Genomic DNA, 19,970 nt, shown 5'->3' with positions numbered 1-19,970 from the left:
GGGAAGGGAAACTACAAATTGGCAGCACAGACATTTTGTAATGCAAGCAAACTGTCAAAATTTAAAGGCTAGAACATGCTTCAGGTGGAAAACCAGAAGCATTTATTTACAGTATACCTCCAGGTAACTATTTTTGCTTTTGGTTATAAAAGACAGTGCTTGTATAGCCTACATCAGGAAATACTAACAGTAATTTAATATTGCCAGATGTTTTGTATTAGCAAGAACTGGGAAAATGAAGGTGACAGGGTAAGAGAGGCTTTTCTATTGGCTAAAAACAAATAAACTAAAGTGCAAAGTTAGGGTTTCATATGGCCCTATTACCCCCACTCAAATGACCATAGGCAAAACTTGTCTTAAAAAACTGCTATATCAACTAGCAAGAATATCGGCATTCTAAATGAACACTGGCCATGTTAACAAGTGACAAACTACAAATGGCACCAAGCCCTCTGAAGAGAATAAAAAGCAGTCTGTGTCATATGCCAAATGATAAGGTTCATCTTATAATGAACGTTATAAGTGATCCTCAACTATTCACTTCCGGGGTCATTAAGTCTTTCTCCAAGTGTGGCCCCACCACCAGCAATACAGCAGCAGAACTTAGCAGAAAAACACACTCATCCTCAGACCACGGCAGGACCTAGTACATCAGAGCTCTGGGGTTATAGGCCACAACCTGTGATTTAACAAGTTTTCCCTGTGATCCTGAGTGCTTAAAAGTGCTACAACCATCTCCTTAGCCCTCCCCTTTGGCCTTCCCCAAGGAAAAGGGATGGCAAAGGATGAAGGGATGGCAAAGTAGTGAAGAAGAGGGAAAGAAACCAGTTCCCTGAAATCAACCAACCTTGGAGCCCGCCACACCACTGAATTTCTTTTAATATCAGCTAATAAATTACTTTTTTATTACTGGCAACTAGAAACACTCAGATTGATATATTAAATGAGAAAAAAATGATTTAGGTAAACATTGAAATCTAATTGGTTGATGTTTTGACTTTCCTATAGAAGTTAAAGGAGTTCAGTATGACTTCACTAAATGATAAAATGTTATATTAATTACTGAAAAATGCTAAAGGCACTGTTAACAAATGAGAAGTTATAGACTAAGATGTAAATCCAAAAATAAACCAACAAACAAAAAAACTAACAGGCTGTTGCACATCTAGAATCCCAGCAGTCTGTGAGGCTGAGGCAAGAGGACTACAGATTTAAACAAGTTAGAGACTTAGCAAAGCCCTGTCTCAAAATTTAAAAATGAAAAAAAATTAAAGTTAGGAATTCGGATCAGTGCAAAAGTCCTGGGTTCATTCCCCAGTGCTGAGGAGAAAAAATGCACAATGGAGTCAATGGGGCCATTGACTTCAACATTCTATTTTTTCCTATTACTGATTAGGAATATTTTTAAAGGGTGGGCGGGAACACCTAGCCAGTGCAATTTGATCAGGCTGTGGCTGACAGGCAGGGAAGCTGGGCCTCCTATGTAAGCTTGCAATTTATAAGGAACGGAGAAAATGGGTAAGGGAAGCAACAAGAAAGGCTCCTCGGCCCCCAATTCTGAGAAACAGGCAATAGCGGACACCGCACCAATATACATTAAGCGCCATATAGAGAGCCTCATAGACCAATTCAGGAATGAAGTTATCAACGACCTGAAGCTAGAAGTATGCAGAATAGTTAGAGAGGTGCTAAGCACCACCCAGGAAAAAACAGATGGTGGAATAGAAGAACAGAAAAAGAGGGGAGAATTGTTTGATGGAGAAAACAGAGAAAGCATAGAGTACGTGAAGCAGGTTCAAAGGGACTATCAAGAAATTAAGAAGTCTATCCAAGACTGGCATAACAGCTTGAAAGAAACTAAGGACAGACTATCTATGCTGGAGGGCAGACTTGTAATATGGGAGAATGAAATGAAAAACTTCTTAAAAATAACAAAGAAACAAACAGCAATAATACAAAGACAAGAAGATGATAAGAGGAGCCATAACTTAAGGATTAAGAACATAAAAGAAGAAGTAGGGACACAAACAAGTGAACTACAAAAGCTACTCACAGAAATAATCCAGGAGAATTTTCCTAATTTAGCAAAAGGTAAAGATACTCAGACGTACGAGGCATACAGGACCCCAGCTACCTACAACCCTAACAGAGAAACACCCAGGCATATAATAATAAAAATTCCAGAAATTCAATACAAGAACAGAATATTAAAAGCTGTCAGAGACAAGAAACAGACCACTTACAAGGGAACACCCATCAGAATTACAGCAGATTTCTCTGCACAAACCATCAAATCACGAAGAGCATGGGGGGAAATAATTCAAGCTTTGAAAGATAATAATCTCCAGCCAAGATTGAGATATCCTGCACAACTTTCCCTGGAAATTGATGGAAAAACAAGGTGCTTTCAGGATAAAGAGGAACTGGGGGAATTTGCAACCACCAATTCAACCCTACAGAAAGTATTGCAGGATATTCTAAAAAAAGAAAAATACAAAGAACCCAGAAATGGTGGCGGGGAGGCCACAACAAATGGAGCAGAGAACAAAATGAAGAAGACAAACTGACAGCTACTGACAGAAAAAGAGCTCAACAGAAATGAGACAGAGAAGATTGGATGATAGGAACAGCTATTTTAGAGAAAATGACATCTTAATAGGTAATACTGATTTAGTATCATCTTGTTTTGAAGTCTCATCTAGCTTTTGTTCTTCTGTCTCCAATGGTCTAAACAGGTTGTATCTTATTGGATTTTATTATGTACGATAATATAAGCAAAAACCTTTTAAAGACAAGGAGATTATACAGAAACCATTGTTCATTTTCTGTTAGTCAATTCTAAATACTCTGTAATGCTGTCATTCTCTTAAATGGTTTTACATTGTTTTGATATACTTAATGCTACAGTATATGAAGTTGTACTCAAGGACTTCAAGGAAAGAGTCAATATGGTAACTACTTTTAGGTCGGAATTATCTGGTGGTGAAACACTATTCTGCTTAAATGGTTATGTTTTGATCTGCGCTGTTTTGCTGTTATGCCCTCTTTTTTCTCAATCTCCACTCCATTATTTACTTTTTTATTTTTATCCGTTTAATTAAAGGGAAAAAAATAGCAGGATATAATATAGTAACCCACTTTGACTTTCTATTATCTCGATTTGAAGCCCTGTATTACTCTCACCATCTTGTTTTTGACTGATGTTCCCCTATTCTGTTTTGATAGATAGTATCAGGTTCGAAAGTTTAGGCATCATCTGAGAAGATAATGAGATTCATTATAACGCCCATTCTCGTTGACTTTTATCTACTTTTGAAGACCTACAATGTCTCCAATGTTTTGGTTTTGTCGGCTTTGTTCTTTACTATTTTGTTCAATTGTATTATAACTAATGATATAGGCAATTCTATTAGAGATAGCGGGAGGCATTATGGTAACCATTGATGATCACCTTGTATTATGTTTTTATATTATCTATTATTGTCCACCCTTTTGACTTGACCGATTCTGTCCTGTTATGTCTCATTTGGTTTTACTCTCTTCCAAAAAAGCAATAAGAACCGTGGGAGCAATGAAACCCAAAATGTGTAATAGTCATTGTACAAAAGAGAGGAAAAGAAAGTGCTCTAAACTATATAACTGCATGTATATTTAAGTGTATAAGATAGAAAATGATATCACAGAGTTTTATTGGATCATTGAACAGAACTGTTTGCAGTATCATTGTTGGAATGTCCACTCTACAAGCTTTAATTTTGTGACCTGAACAATTATTTTTAAGATGGCAATATGTAATCCATTAACTAGTGATTTCCTACTGTTCATTTTTTTCTTCTGTAAATCTGTATAACTTGTACACTTTCACTTTTTTTTCTCCTTAAATTAAAAAAAAGGAATATTTTTAAATTATGTAACTATAGTTCTTTCTTGAAAATTAGTGGGATTTTAGAATTTTTACTTTCTTATGTACTTATGTGCCCTGGCACCAAGAATTTTGGAAATTTAGGGGGGTATCAGAGATCAAATCTAGGGCTTCATGTGTACAAGGCAAGTGCTCTACTACTAAGCTACACATCCAGCCTTTTCTTCTTTAATTCTGCAATTAATGATTATTTTTGTGACATATTTTCCTATGAAATTATGTTTACACCTTCCTTAAAGAACATATATTGTAGTATCTTAAATAAATCTTTCCCCCTCAAAAAAACTTGGTTAATATTTTAGGGTTTGTACACCAACTTGTTTCTATTATCTGATTTAGAGCAGTTAAAAAGGCGTAATATTTGGATTTTTTTAGAAAAATGCACACATATATTCACTCCTAGTTTAAATTATCAAACTGCTTTAGTGTACATGTGCACGTGTGTGTGTGTGTGTATGTGTGTGTATTGGGGATTGAACCCAGAGTCTCACACATGAAAAAATCATACTCTACTACTGAGCTATACTCCCAAAATTGCTCATTTTAACCCTGAAAAAGTATAAAAAATCTTGGAAAAGTAAAGAGGCCAACAATGCACACTTGATTAATGTATTTTCATTACTTTTAGGGAAATGAGAATCAACTTTCACCGAAAAACTACACATTGGTTTAGGGCTTTTCACCTGACAGGTCATTTCCATGATACAAGTATATTTAATCCTCACAATCTTGTGAGACAAACAGGCCAGGTCTCATAAACAGCTTCTTCTTGACAAAGATGAGACTCAGGGTATGTCCCCCTGCACAAGAATTTCTCACTACTCAGTGTCAAAATGAAGAGTAAACTATCTTGACTGCAATTTCCTTCATGCTTCCGCAGTGCCCTAGTAGAGAACATACAAGAAGCTGCCCTGTTCATTGAATTATCTTTATAGTTCATCCTGTTTTGTTAAACTCCTGTGCTTTTCAATTAAACGTGGCCCCACGCAACCTTGATGGAGACTAACTCCCAAATACAGGGAGGGTATCTGCTTCATAGCTCATTTGATGACACTTGAGACTATACTAATAGTCACTGCCTTTTTGTTCATTCTTGGTTATTGTCCTCATCTATTCACATGTTCATATTTATCTTCAGGCTCCAATACTGGAAACTCATGCTCCAAGTAGAATCTGTTCAAGAGTCCCTGGGGTTTATCTTCTCAAAGTTGAAAAGTGCTGCTAAAATGGCAGTGTAATCTTATGAATAAGTAACGACAGACAAGCATTTTAGCGAGATTATTCACAAGATAATTGAGACACGTTCATTAACATGCTCTGTTGAAAAATCAACAGAATACATACTAGATATATGTTGTAGGATCTAAAAGAGATTAAGTAGTGTTAGGAATACTGATTTCATCTTTCCAGCTAAAGTGTTGATATTCTGAGTCTTTTATAATCATATTGGCATATTAACCAGGGTAACAGTGAATTTTTAAAAATCGTAAGCTCTCATAATGGCTTTAGATCATACAGAGGACATCACTATTACATCCTTTTCGTGTCCATAATATAAATCAACAACTAAAATTTCCAGTTACCACATCGGTTGAGTCAGTAAGTGACCATAAAAGAAGGAAGTAAATAGATAAGAGTACAACTTTAATTATATTCTAAGAACAAAGACTTTTGTTAATTAACACCTGCATTAGGAAGCATCACCATGCTCGGCATGGTACCTCAGTAGTAGAGTATGATTTTTCGGCAGTTGAAAGTCATCCTAACTGTTCTGTTGTCCTTGACGGTGATCTCCCATCTTCTAAATAGCATACGTACTATTCTTGAGAATGTAGATGACAACCCCTATCAGCTCTGATTTTGAAAATGTGCATCATCAAATGGCCTGCATCAGTAATTCTCAAGGCAGGTCCCTGCCATGTAGGAACTTATGGGAAATGCACATTCATGGTCCCCACTCCGCCAGTTCTGAATCGGCCATTCTGGAGGTACCAGAAAGAGCAGGCTGCTCTTTACCAAGGCCTCAGATGATTCCAGGCTATGCTCAGGTCTGAGTATCAACTTACAAGAAGCATAAAACTTTCATCTAAAAATACTTCTATCATGCTAATAGTCTTCCATTCAAAACACAGAGTGAGTATATATCACTATCTTAAACCTCCTCCAAATTCCTTAAATCATATAGGGCTATGAACTTCTTTGAGTAGACACCTATTAGCCTGAAGCCAATTATTATAAAATATGAAGGGAAAAAGCATTAAGATTATAAAGTGATCATATTTCTTCTTCCTGTCTTAAGTAACTCACTACCACATTTGCATAGCCTTGGTTTGAGAGAATGAGCACAAAATCTAGGCAGCAAATGGGTAGAAATGGAGCTACAGTTGTAGTCCCAACTGTGACTGTGAAGTGAGTCTTTGTTTTCTTATTCCAGGTCAGGACCCTGGGAACAATGCTTCTTTGACCAGGGATATCAGGCTTTAGCAGTACAGTAAGATGAAAGACAAGAGAAAAAAGCTTCATAAGGTAAATAGAAAATGCCATTCTATTGAAACATTCTGTGAAAGTTTCATTAAAAAAATTTTTTTAAAGCTGTGTTACATTTCAGAAGCTATAAAAAAATTTAAGTCCACTAAATGCAATTTTTACTTTAGTAGAGGACAAAAAGAAGTTTTTTGATACTAGTGGCAGGGATTTACATCATTTGTACTGTTAAATCATTTTAAATAACTCAATTGTAAATGTATGTGTTTACTATATAAGGCTAAACTACTTCTATAATTTGTTTTATTTATTCTGAGGTATATTTATAAACCATGACCTAGCTGAATGGTAAGAATAAGACAGATAGTGGTACAGGACACAATTATAAACACTGCTTACCTTTAAAAACAGTTATCCATAGAAACAATAAAGGAGGATTCAAGAGTTTCTAAGAGGAGGATATATGGAAAAGCTGAGCATTTGAATCCATTAAGGAGCAAAACTCAGCAAGAAAAGCAAATACAGAGGTGACATTTGTCAGAGAATCAGACAACTTACAGTAACTATGTTATAATTGCAAATAATAGATGAGTTTGCAAAAACTTGATTACATCTTAATGAATTTTTAAAGGCTTTCTTTAGTGCTGTTACAATTTTTCTGCTGTGCAGTCTTTAACGACAGTAACACGCTTTTCCTCCCGACGTATTAACTGGCCCGCTTGGAAGGACAGTAAATGGTGTGTTTAATATTAATTAGACTAATATGGTAGCATTGGGGTCTGTTTGCATTTCCAAATAATCCCTTTGCAAATAATAATGCTTTCAAACATAAATGGGGACAAGGAAATAGGGACTCTTGAGGATTAACAGTATCATAATATGTCCATCTCTATCATTTTGTTTACAAAATGCACTGAAGGAATATCCTCTGCTTCATTTAATAAGATTGGGAGCTAAAGCTGCTCAGAACAGGACCTCATTTAGCAATTTTTTCCCACTCCTGGGATGGAACCAAGAGGTCCTCATCCCCAGTCCTTTTTATTTTTTATTTTGAGACAGAGTCTTATTAAGTTGCCCACAGTGGCCTTGAACTAGGGATCTTTCTGCCTCAGCCTTCAGATCAGCTGAATCACAGGTACCTACCACCGTGCCCAGCATACATCATCTTTTTGAAGCCCGATATGGCATGGACACTCGTGTACTATTATGTAATGCCACATTGTTGTTTTCATTGTTATGTTTTTCCTGCAGAGCTAGGTGTTCTTGAAAGCCAGCAGAGGTTAAGCTTCAGGGTGCCTCAATTCAGAGATTCCTCTCAAGACCCAGAGAGAGACTAGTCATGCTCCTGTGGTCTTATGTTTTGGTAAAATGTGCAAAAACTATTTCAGTACAATTGATTTTACAGCACTCTTTTTGTTGACTTTTCTTCTACCACAATTCTCTTCTCAGGGAGCATGGAAGTGAGTGTGGGTTTAATTATAGGTCTGGCTCAGATGAACTCAAGATGGGGATGTGTTTAGATTTTGTTTGAAGTATATAAATACGATTTCAGTCATGTCTGTGTAGAGTTAAGTTATGGCTAGCTGCTTTGAAACAGAAATGACATCCAGAAATAGTCCTATTGCCTGTACCTCGGTCCTGCAATCTCACTATCAGTGTGTCCCATGATGCCACGCACCTGCAGAATGGGGGTAGAAAGAGGAGAAACAGTAGAAGCCAATCTGTGAGGTTTTCTAGATTCTAACAAAAAAAAAAAAAAAAAAAAAAAAAAAAAAAACAAAGAAAAACTGAGTGTTAGGGGAGTGTTTGCATTTGTATTATCTCTTGAGAGAATATTTGCAATCTTTGGGCCAGGAATCTAGCTCAGTGGCACAGTACCCAGCTGGCAAGCGAGCTATGAGTTCAAGTCCCTGCGCAAAAAAAAAAAAAAAAAATAACAAATCTTTTTCATTTGAAGAGATGATTAAAAACTATAGCTTAAGATGTAAGGACACTACTTTTAAGTTTTAAATATACCACATAAAAACGTATGTTTTTAATTTTATGATATCTGTGGTATTTTGTCACTCAAATTTGTAATTTGTTGTGATTTTTTTATTCCATTCTAAATAAATACGCTACAACAAATACAATAATTACATTTTTGTAATGTTTAATTTTGTGTGTTTATGTCTATATTTAATTTTATCTGTCAATTTTAAGTGGTTTGATAGCTAGTAAAACATTATTTCTGCATATACCTCTGAGTGTCACTTGGGAAGAGATTAGCATTTGAATTCGTGGACTGAATGCCATCACAAGTATGAGTGCTCATTGTGTATAAGGAACAGAACAAAAAGGCAGAGGGAGGGTGAAACCCATCTCCTGCTCTTGGACATCAGTGCTCCAGGTCCTCTGACTTGGACTGAATTCACCACTTGTAGAAGGCAGATCCTGAGACTTCTCATCCTCCATAACTGTGTGTATCCATTCTCATGGTAAAAAGTCACCTCTCTTGGTTGAAAGACAAGAAGCAAAAGAAAAGAAGAGAGAGGGAGAAAGGTTTCCTATTAGTTCTGTTCTAGAGAATGCTGATTGATACAGATTTCATATTCTTTTTTTTTAAAGCAAAGTTCCCAAAATTGAATCAACTTTAAACATTTCTAAAACCTGGATCTCCACCTATATTCCTTCTTCCAAATAAGACTCAGGGTGTATTCTCAACATAATTACATTAGTTTCACGTTAATCCCCTTATCCTCAATAAATGAAAGAAAATCTAATATCAAGGGAAAAGGACAGGAAAGAGTAAAGAGAGAAAAAAGGAACCCAGTCAGTGGGGAGTTTGTCTATGTGAGTGTTTGCCAAACAGACAAACCTGGAAGCAAAATCTTACTGCCATAGATTATGACTATGTACCAAGTATTTCCATCTCTTTAAGTCTCAGTTCTCTCACCTATAAAAGAAGAATAAAACCACCTACTTTTCAGTGTTAATAGGAGAATTAAATAAAGCACCCTGTCAAGTTCCTTGCATGTGTAAGACATTTAATATTAAAATTCCTGTGCATTCTGTAAGGGATAATGTAGTTGTATCTCCTACAATAGACTAAGAAGCTTTTAGGATGAACAAGAGCAAAATAATTCTTACATTTCCCCAACTCTCTTTACAGCAGATTTTGAGCAGCACAACATATGTAGGAATTCACTTCTTTTCCTGTCGAGAAATGAAACTGTCTGTACGAGGTATGAAAGAACGTCATTTCCTGTTCGGAACAAAAGCTGACTAAGTCTTGGTAGATAAACTGTAAGGAGTGGGATGGGATAGCAAATGGCTGTACTGTGCATCCTGAACTTCCCCCAAAGGCCCATTGTCAAGGGCTTGGTCCCCAGCCCCTTGCTGAGAATTGGTGGGATCTTTCAGAGGTGGGGCTGAGTGGAAGGAAGTGACATTACTACGAAAGTGACTTCAAGGGGTATAGAGACTCCAGACCCTCTATTCCTTTCTCCTTGCTTCTTCCCACCTCATGGTCCCGTCATGATTCTCTGCCTCATCACAGACCCAAAAATATCAGCCAACCATCCATGGACTGAAATCTCCAAAACTGGATACCAAATAGACTTTCCTTCTTTTTAAGTTTTCTCAGGTATTTTGCCCCAGTAATACAAAGTTGACTAACAAGTCTAGGGATCTTCATCATAAAAAGCTATCCATGTGCTTATTTCAGACAAATTAACAGTTCTAATAGTCCCTCATTTACTGACTTATAAGGCACAAAGATTTCTGAGCACAGATTAGAAAAATTTGAAAGCAAATGACAAGGTTGTACATAGCTCAGAAGTCAACCAAGGGTCCAGGCATCTCCCAGGAATGTCGGATACCTCACGGCTGTGATGCAATGAAAAACAAGGACATAAATTTTCAGTAGGTTCTATACTAAACAGAAAGTTAATAGGATTAACTGAAGAAAACTATTTGAGAACACAAGAGCTTCTATATTTAAAAAAAAATCACTGTGGTCAACATGACACAAAATAACCTGAAATTCTATGTGAATTAGAAAACATTTAAGTCACTGAAGAGAAGCCTCTTAGTGTCTGTGTCAGTCAATGACTTACCTATTTATCCTTACACTAGAGGGAATTAATTATACAACTTATAAAGCTATGAATGAGAGTGTTTTAGTGGTTGATTAATCTCAGAAAAGCTAGTCACTGGTTGGATATAGCAATATTTCCTTTCCTTGCTGGAGGATTACATGCTACCTGAATCTCCAAAGACATTTGATTCTATCTTCTTTGGTCTTAAAATTCCAGAAAAATGTCCTTATATTGTGGAGGATATACCACTAACCAAATAAAACAGATGAATTCTAATGGACCCATTTGTACCCACTCTTTGTTCTTAAGAAATCTGAAATGTCCACCTCTCTATTGCCTATCAGACTAGAATCCAGGGGCTAGAATGGGTCTAATAAGTGATTCACTTTTCTCTTTGACAAGACAGAAAGCATTGCTATAAGAAGCCCCAAGGACTGGTTGCATAATCCTGAACACTGCGAAGGTAGTTCATTCCATTACCTCCCATTTGCAGAAAGTCCATCTAAGTATCCTACTGTAGCCCTCTCTGCAGTTCTAGTCATTAATCATAGTAATTGTCCCTAGAACTTCCCAAGCACATCCTCACCTTTCTCAATAAGCTAGTCCTGTGATTCTTATGAAATATATACACAAAGACAGACCCAAAAAAATCATTCCTTAAATCTCTTACTCATAGCATTTAACATCTAGAATTCTTTCAAGCACTTGTCTCAAAATAGAAAAATAGAAAAATTTACTAGACTTCTCTTCCTTCCATTCATTCAGTCCACATACCTAGATTCAATGCCTTTCACCTGACAGCACTTTGTTAATCACTTGGGACCTGCTGGAGATTAAATAGCTCCAGCAATGCACACAGAAATGCTACAAGGACAAGTAAATCCAAGGAGAATTACAAGGTTCCTTCAAAGTATATAGTAAGAAATAGAGCTGAATTGTCAAAGTCAGAAAAGGCTACCCTGCGGGAGGTAATACTGAACTGAGATCTGAAGAGGGTTATTATTAGGGAGGATAATGAGGAAACAAGTAGAAAGGAGGCCCTGGTCAAGAAGTAGCAGGGAAAGGAGGAAGTACAAGAAGGTTATTACAGGGACAGAGAAAAAGTCAACATGCAGTGAGACAAAACTGAGCCAAACCAAGTCCTTTATGTTGGAAGTTTCACCTTTATCTGTTGAGGTCTCTACCTAGACTCCCCAGTCCCTCAAATGGGTGCACGGCTAAGACTCAAAGGAATAAGATACGTGGCATGGTCTTTAGGGCTGCAGGAAGAGTAAAATCCTCAGCAGAGCTTGCAACCCGGCTAGCCAGCCAGGCCACTGATGACTCTAGGCAGCCCATATTTAATCAGAACAAGCAAAGAGTTGAGTGGACAATGGAGGAAACCTGAGCAGGATCTTGGGAGGGATTCAAGGACCCCTTAGAGCAACAGAGGATGCTAATTAAGGAAAACTATCCAGAAAGTCTCCAGGTGGCCTCTCAGTTCAATCATGCCTGGACCCACATCACAGCCCTGCACGTGTGTTTAACTTCAATACTCTCCAACACTTATCCAAAAAGTAAACGGAAACCAATGAAAGAGCTACGCCTGAGGCTGAGCAGCTATATGGTCATTTGTCTTTGGAAGATTCTCTGTCAATCGGATAAATACAGGGTGAACAATGAAGAAACTATTGTAGTAGCTCAGGCAAGAATTACTGATGGCAGCTTGGATAGTGTAGTAAAAGAGAAGTAAGCACACAGAATGGATACTATTTAAGGATAGAACTGAAAGACTTGGAGATAGGCTAGTAGTACTGATTGAGAGAACAGAAAGTGCCAAGGATTATTCCTAGACCTCTGCCTGAATGAGTAAACAGGATGGGAGAGGGAAGACCATGAGAACCTGGGTGACAGTGACTAAAAATCCACTAATCTTCATGTAAGCTTTCAATTATAACACTTAGGTACCCTATAGACTATCAGGAAAATCAGTATGTGTGTGCGTGCGTGCGTGTATGTGTGTGTGTGTGTGTGTGTGTGTGTGTGTGTATAGATACATACCTTTCCTTCCCTCCCTTCAGATGGGAGTCTTATAATTATGATAAAATAGTTCAACTTTTAATATCACTTTAATAGAGATATTAAGGTTGAGCTTTATAATATCACAGCAATTTAACTGTCAGTGTAACCTATATATAAATTCCTCTACCGGAGTGGTATAAAAATCCCTACCCTCTACCTTAAATTCTATAAGGGTAAAGTTTTACCCCAACTTCTGAAAAACTAGAGGTTTTCCTACCCAAGCACAAAGACATGGGATACTTTTGGTTTCTTTCAGAGGTCATTTGAACAAAATGTTCCAGCATCTCATGACTTTTTTTCCTTGTAATGCTAGAGATGTAACCCAGGGTCTCATGCATGTTAGGCAGATGTTCTACCACAGAGCTACAGCCTCCATCCCCAATGGTATCTTTAAAATACTTTTTAAAGTGGATATTGTTAGTATACTCTTGAGTTACAACTAACTCACCTGGAGGAGCTAAAACTTTTTAACATTCCTTAAAGGAAGCTGTTATGAAGAATGTTTCGTTTTACTTAGAGAGTCAGAGCTTATATCAGCAGCTCATTTCAAACCTCAGCATAATTTTTCTTTTTAGGGTGTGGGGGTGATACTGTCCTTATATTTTATAGTGTTATTGAGATCAAGGACAAGACCCAAATGAAGAATGGAGTTTCTAAAATTCAAATTAACTTGAAATATTTAACACCCCAGGCCCTCATTCTCTAACAAACAAAGCAGGAAATAAAAGTCCAGTGATCCTATGTAAATTAGAAAACATTTTAAGTCACTGAAGAGAAGCCTCAGAACAGCCTTTGAAACAAAACATGATTCTAATTCACAATTAAGATGTAGCTGCAGGTCCTGGTTCCCAAGACTTTTGCTTCATCTGAAGCAAATTCACTGTTAAACAGGCCAACTTGTCAGCTCTTAAATGATATTTCTTATTCAGAACAAAGTCTTTCTATTCAAGAAAGTAAGGCAATATTAGCACTGGCCATCTCAAATTCCGTCTGTTAATGTAGCCAGCTTGTGGATTTAAGGTTCTCCATCTGCTCTCCTCTTGCAGGGCCATGTGGAGGAGAGATGCAGACGGGGGAGGCTGCTGAAGGGCCACAAGAAAGTGCAAGGTAAAAGCCAAGGGTCCTCTCTGCCTGTCTGTCACCAGAGGCCTTTACTTGTTGACAAATTAGCCCTCAGGCATACCCTACCATCTGGACCATCCTTGTGGAGGTTTTTTCTCTTTCCTGGCTGGTCATATGGTCCCTCCCTATAACTCTGGAGACTCACAAGACTACTGGAAAGAGCATGGAACTAAAGCCAAATCCTAATCCCTGTGCCATGACAAAAGAGCTATGAGACATGGGGCACATTTCTTACCTCTGATTCAGGTTCCACAGGTCTAAAATAAATTTCTCTCAATCCCAGAAGCCTCTGCTTATTAAGGATAATAACCTGGTTTAACATCTCTTGCCCTGCATGACAGCACCTCATCACCGTAAAACTCCCTGACTGCAAAGCTTCTCCAATAATTACAAAGTCTCTTTCATTCATTCAATTACCTAAGTGAGTCACCTATGTGCCAGGTTTACACTTGGCACTGGGGCCAAAATACCAAATGAAAACACTCACGTTGCCTATAATGGGATGAAATAAGATTATCACTTACAGAAGAAAATTCTGAATGCTACAAGGAACATGGATTGTAAGGTAACAAGAGTGAAAGTGGGACAGAAATTAAAAGGCTGCTACCCTAGAAAAGACAGGAAATTCAATGATTATTTTAGAAGTAGAATTGACCAGTATTACTAAAGGATTGGGAGATGAGAGAAGGGAGAAGTTTCTGGCTAAGCAGTCCTATTGATTAATAAAAGAAACCTGGGGAGAAGCAAATTTGGACATAGGGCTTGTAAATTCTCTTCAAGCATTCAGCCTGCAACATTCTGAGATACTCAGAGGTGTCAAGTAGGCAATTGGATACACAAAGCTGTGGTATATAAGGTGAAAACACCTGAGCGTTTTCAGTGCGTAGATAGTGCAGTTAAAATCTTGGGACTGAAAGAGCTCATCAAGAGAAAAAGAACAAACTGTCCCATAGGAGCTTGCAAACTTTTTAAACAGTTTGGTTTTGACACCCAAAAATAATACTTACATCAAGAGTGCTGACCCCTCAGAGCAGTATGAGGGAGTTCCTAGGGTCTTCCAGGGTCTTTGTAGGGCCACACATTCTCCACAGGCCTCGCTAGACTGAAGCCAAGGCAGGATCTGCCCAGAAGTGGAGCAAATTCTCCCTTCCCTATGCAGTCATTTGAGCCACAAAGCAGGCTGCTGGGTCTTTAGTCCTCAGGAGAGCACTGACTACAAGTTTCATTCATTCCCTCCAAGTTGGACACAAGCATCTTAGCCAAGGTCTGGTTATTGCCCTAAACCAAAATAAAATACTACAAGCAAATATCATTATGAATGTGTTGAATGGACCCACCCAAACTCATCTGAGACCCCCATGTGGGCTTAGGCTATACCACCACTGCCATCGCCTCCACACTGTTTAAATAATTCTTATAGAAAATTTCTCCAAATTTCAGCATCTTTATCTAATTAATGGCCTTAATCACCTATATTTTTAGTGGCTTGACTTTGTGAAATGCTTGCTCCAAGAGACTCTAGGAATGCAAAGAATGAGGCACTCATTCTCAGTTAGACGAATCACCTGCAAGCCTGTTGATTGTTGCATGCCAAAAGCAAATACCACCACCAGCAGCTGTAAAAGTTAATGCACAAACCAAGCCTCATGTCAAACTTTCTTGTGTGTATAACACTTAAATGCAAGAGGATGGGCACTGAGAATGTGCAAGAAAGCATCTGTGGACACGGTAAGTACCGTACAACCATAACCATGACTAAACCAGGACTTGTGGACCTTCTAGGCCTAGTCAGGAGATGGGTGAAAGCAAGAAAAGTGTGTTCCCAGAGTAATCCACTATGTACCCACTGCCTGTGCTGTGGGTTTCTCATAAACCAGCCTTGCCAGGCTCCAAGATGAGCCTGAGGGAAAAGAACCAAGTAACAGCCAGTCATGCATGCTTGCACTCATGTCTATGGAATGTATGCATATGTTGTACCACATAGAATGGAGTCAGGGGCCTTATGAAAAACAAAACATTTAAAGCAAAAAAGGAAGGGCTGTGCTTCAGTACTCCAAGCAGAACTAGAGAAGATTTTTTTAACTGAGCCCATTGACCCTGAGTCATGAAGGATGTGAAAGCCATCTTCAAGTGAACAACTAGAGGAGAGCATTCTAGGCTAGTGGGAGGAGCGGATCTGAATGCACAGAGGTAAAAAAGCACAAATCTGGTCTGGAACATGGCACTATTTTAGAATAATGTAGAATGCGGTAGATTTCAGATGGCAGTTAGATGTTATATTCAACAGCATGTTGCTTAGTATTAAGAAAGTTGCCTTTAATTTTCTTCCATCCTCACTCAGGAGAATTGCCTACTAAGGGACCTCTAAACACTTTTGGAGGGTAGTGGGGGCCCTGTGATCAATCCTAGGGCCTCATGGGCCTCATGTACACTAAGCAATGCTCTAGTGCTGACCCATGCCTCAGCTCTAAAAGCATCTTTTTTGAAAGCCAACCTCATTTAAAAGATAACCTTCCTTTTTTGCAAATGATCAGGGTTGAGGCTTTAAATTTTCCAAGTAATGGTATCTAGCTAGAATCTAATATTTTGTTTTTATTTATTCTATTAATGTCAAATAACAATGGTTCTTCATTTACTGTTGTAATTTGAAAATTTCTGTTCTAAACAAATTAACAGTGTATTATTTAAGTGTAAATATAGAAGACTATTCAAAGGGTAATCATATAGATGGTAAATTCTTCTGGTCAGAATTATGACATATAATAGTAGCTAGGTATGATGGCCTACATGTATAAATCCAGTACTCTTGGAGGCTGAGGCAGGAGGATTGCAGTTTTGAGCCCAGCCTGAGCAACTTAGCAAGACCCTGTCTCAAAATAAAAAAGAAATAAAATGGGCTGGGGATGTAGCTCTTAATGAAGGCTCTGAGTTTAATCCGCAGTAACACACACACACACACACACACACACACACACACGAAAGGTCAGCAGTTTCTTGTATTACTAAGACATCACTAGATTGTTAAGGATTAAGCATGGTAAAATGGATAAAGTTTAAAGCCACAGATAGAAGTTCCTATCTTCCTTTAGTACTTTTAGCTAGGTAGCCTTGGACAAGGTGCTTAAGGTCTTTAAGTCTCAATGTCTTCATATTCACTTATTAATTTATGGTCCTGGAATTGAACCTCTGGCCTCACACTTACTGGGCAAGTACTCTACCACTGGGGTATACCCCCAGCTCTCCCCTCATCTATATAATGTGGATCCCTTTTACAGGAATGTAAGGACGACAGGGACAAATACGGAGATAAAAAATATTACAGACATTATTAATCATCTTTATAACATTCCAACAAGCTCCTCAAGGTCAGCCAGATGCATTCTGACCTGATTTCTCTAATTCTACAAGACATTAGATCTGCAGAGCTATAAGTAGCTTTAGACAGAAATAAAATACATTATTTCTCTTTATTTCTTCATTCATTTAAGTGAGAAATTAAGGACTCGGCTTAATACCTGCTCCCAGCTCTTTCAGAAGAACATTATGTAAACTGTGTGGACCACCTACCCAGTCCAAGTTAGGGTGTCCACATGCTAATGTTCTGAGTGCATTTTCTAACCCTTGTTAAATAACCCTTTTAAAAAATTCAGAGAATATAGTCACTAAATACATGTAGTACTGAGACAAGTGGAGAAAAAAATCACTGAATCCACATTCCACGTTTTCCACCATCCTTCTTTCCCTTGAAACAGCGGACAATGTGGCAGAAAACAAGGGCACCACCATGGGTTCTGCACTTCCCACTGCAAGCCCAGTCGTGCCGAGGCATGGAAACCAGAAGACTTTCTTGTACATGTGAAACCCTGGCTAAGAGATAAACTGGGCCAGCATAGCTCCTTTAATGAAGAGAATCTCTCTGATTTTCCAGCTCTTGTGAAATCGTTAGACTGGGGACACAAAAGTACTTTTCTCTCAAACAGTAGCAATGATTTTCATTTGCCAAGTTAGGCACTGACTTTTTGGGAAACCTGTCATTACAGGATTTTCCGCCGGCTGTCCTTTGCTTTCATTTCCTGGAAGTGTTTTATCAAAGCGGGTCATCTCATATCACACAAGAGAACAAACACAGGATGTTGGTAATGTTCACACACAGTTCTGCAGTCCTAGTTATGAGCATCCTGTGTGAGCGGTGTATGACTCTCAGCCCTCAGGGTGGCGACTCCTCTGTCTTTCACATTTATATCCCACTGCCACACTTCTTTCTAGTGAGCTCCTGATGGGTTGGATATTGTCAAAAGTGGCTTTTAGAAATACCCTTTTTTTCTCATAAATTGTAAGGGATGGAATGATATCACTTTCAAGCAATGTAATGAATGCATGATTCTTAATGAGAAGTTATAGGATATTTAAAAATTTTTTAAGATTTTATACCCACATGCAAGAGTCTCCTATTAGAAATTATATATTTTGATTGGCATAAAAAACTAAAACGTGTGCTCTGTCCCCTAACCTTCACACAGTTACATTTGAATGATCTTTATGGCCTATTAATGATTTGCTGAGGTGATTAAAATGACTTGTTTTGCAAATCCTGGTGATATTAACATAACCACAAATACATATAGGGAGACAAGTGTGTTTCCAGGACCTGGTACTATAACAGCTTTAAAATTTATATTTGAGGCACTGGAAAATCATCAAGGAATCAAAAATTTAACTCTGACTGTAGTTTAGTTACTGAGAAGGAAGCAAAGCACAAGGTTTACAGAATCTGAGCTTAAGTTGGGGAACCCAAAGATTCCAACTTCAAACAAATCCTCACAAGCCTTTCTGATCTTAAACTGAGTGCTAAGTCTGACCAGCCATTAGGCAGGATCTGACCTGGGCCTACAAAAACATGGAGACCAACAGAAACTAAGTCACTAATCTACATAAAAACCACACCCAGAAAGAAGAACCCATTAATTTTACAGTTAATATAAACAACACGATACCTGATCTTCGGCTCTTTGGTTTCTCCATGTCGATAAGTATTTCCTAATTGCATGAAGAGGATATTTTTTGAAATAAGAGAATCTGGATGAAGGCAACAGATTATTCATCCTGAGAAAAGCAAGAGGGTCCTGATGTAGATGCCCCTTCCTGTCAGCAACCATACGAAATCTAGAAACTTTGCAGTTCCTCAGATCCCAAAAGATTTGTTTGTAGCTGGTTCATTTCCCTGCAAACAAAGCAGATGTTTTTCTCCTTGTGTCTGACTCTTTTGGGTAAAATTCCTGGAAAAACAGCTGAGTACAAACACTGTCTAGAACTGTCCAGAAATACAAGGCTCAAAAGCAGGAGCCAAGGATCCAAGAGAAATTCAGGGGCCGGCCCAGAGCATGCAAATCGCCTGTGGCAGAGCTATGGCTGTCCTATTTCTAGCAACAGTGTTCTGTTGCACACTATGATAATATTAGCTAGCTGATGACTTTCCATACCCACGGACTCTCATGAGGTTTTATTGCCACACTAAATTCTAACAGCTTTTCTAGTTTTTTTAAAGAGGGCATGGCATGTGGTTTTTTCCTGTTTCCTTCTAGATTTCTTATCACCACGGGTACACACAGACAACGGTCTACTGCATCTCAGCTGTAAAGTGTCTATTCATTCAGCCTTGAGAAGCATTGTTTTCAGGGACTTCTAAAACAGAATTAGCAAATGAGCTCCCACTTCACGGTTATCCAGGTTCAGCTGCAGTACTGAGAACTTTAGGTTTGCAGTGTAATACATTATGCAACATGCTCAGGAACCAGATCCTTCATGTTAACTGAACAATAGCTGCAAACAGATACTATTCGTAGTTAAAAGGCTTCTCTCCTTGAATCCTTATCACAAATCCACAGGCAGAATTTAGAAACATTGAATTTCCTCAGGCCTTATTCTGAGTCTAAGGGAGGGGAAAAAAGTTACACACTTACTTTCTAACAATTCTAAAAGGATTCATGCTTTTAAAAGAAAGACAGAACATGACAAGAAGCTTAAGTTCTCAGCTCAAATAGACTTTATTGTTTTATTATCTCTTCAAACTTTGTAGTAGGTAATTCATTTGATGGGAATATTTGGCTACTTCTGTGAAGGTCTGTCCTGTACAAATGAGGCTGGACATCATCACAAAGCCTGCAGCCCAGAGATTTGCTTTAGGATGCAGAGAAAGAGCTACCTCTTTCAGAGAAGCAGTGGTTCCAATGGAAGAGCGGGTAAGGAGGGCCAGGGAAACTGTGCTGCAGCCTGAGCTGTGCCCCAGGACAGCCACCCTACCA

The 19,970-nt window shown here is 38.3% G+C and overlaps 1 protein-coding gene across 3 annotated transcripts in view; it reads right to left on the bottom strand.

The window, feature by feature from the left end:
* Atp2c1 (ATPase secretory pathway Ca2+ transporting 1) overlaps positions 1-19,041 on the bottom strand; it is a 121,824-nt gene extending 102,783 nt beyond the window's left edge. The window contains exon 1 of one of the 3 annotated variants that reach the window (XM_063248984.1): positions 18,663-19,041. In XM_063248984.1, the coding sequence (XP_063105054.1) occupies positions 18,663-18,824 (162 nt within the window). In that variant the 5' untranslated portion in view covers positions 18,825-19,041. The remainder of the gene's footprint in view (positions 1-18,662) is intronic. The other 2 variants (XM_003476722.5, XM_063248980.1) reach the window with 2 other exon arrangements.
* Positions 19,042-19,970: the final 929 nt, after the last annotated feature.

Source organism: Cavia porcellus, unplaced genomic scaffold, assembly GCF_034190915.1.
Source record: "Cavia porcellus strain 051 isolate PalLab524CR breed Dunkin Hartley unplaced genomic scaffold, mCavPor4.1 scaffold_5, whole genome shotgun sequence".
Classification (NCBI taxonomy): Eukaryota; Metazoa; Chordata; class Mammalia; order Rodentia; family Caviidae; genus Cavia; species Cavia porcellus.
Note: the sequence above shows the minus strand (reverse complement) of the source record. Positions and strands in the feature narration are given on the sequence as shown.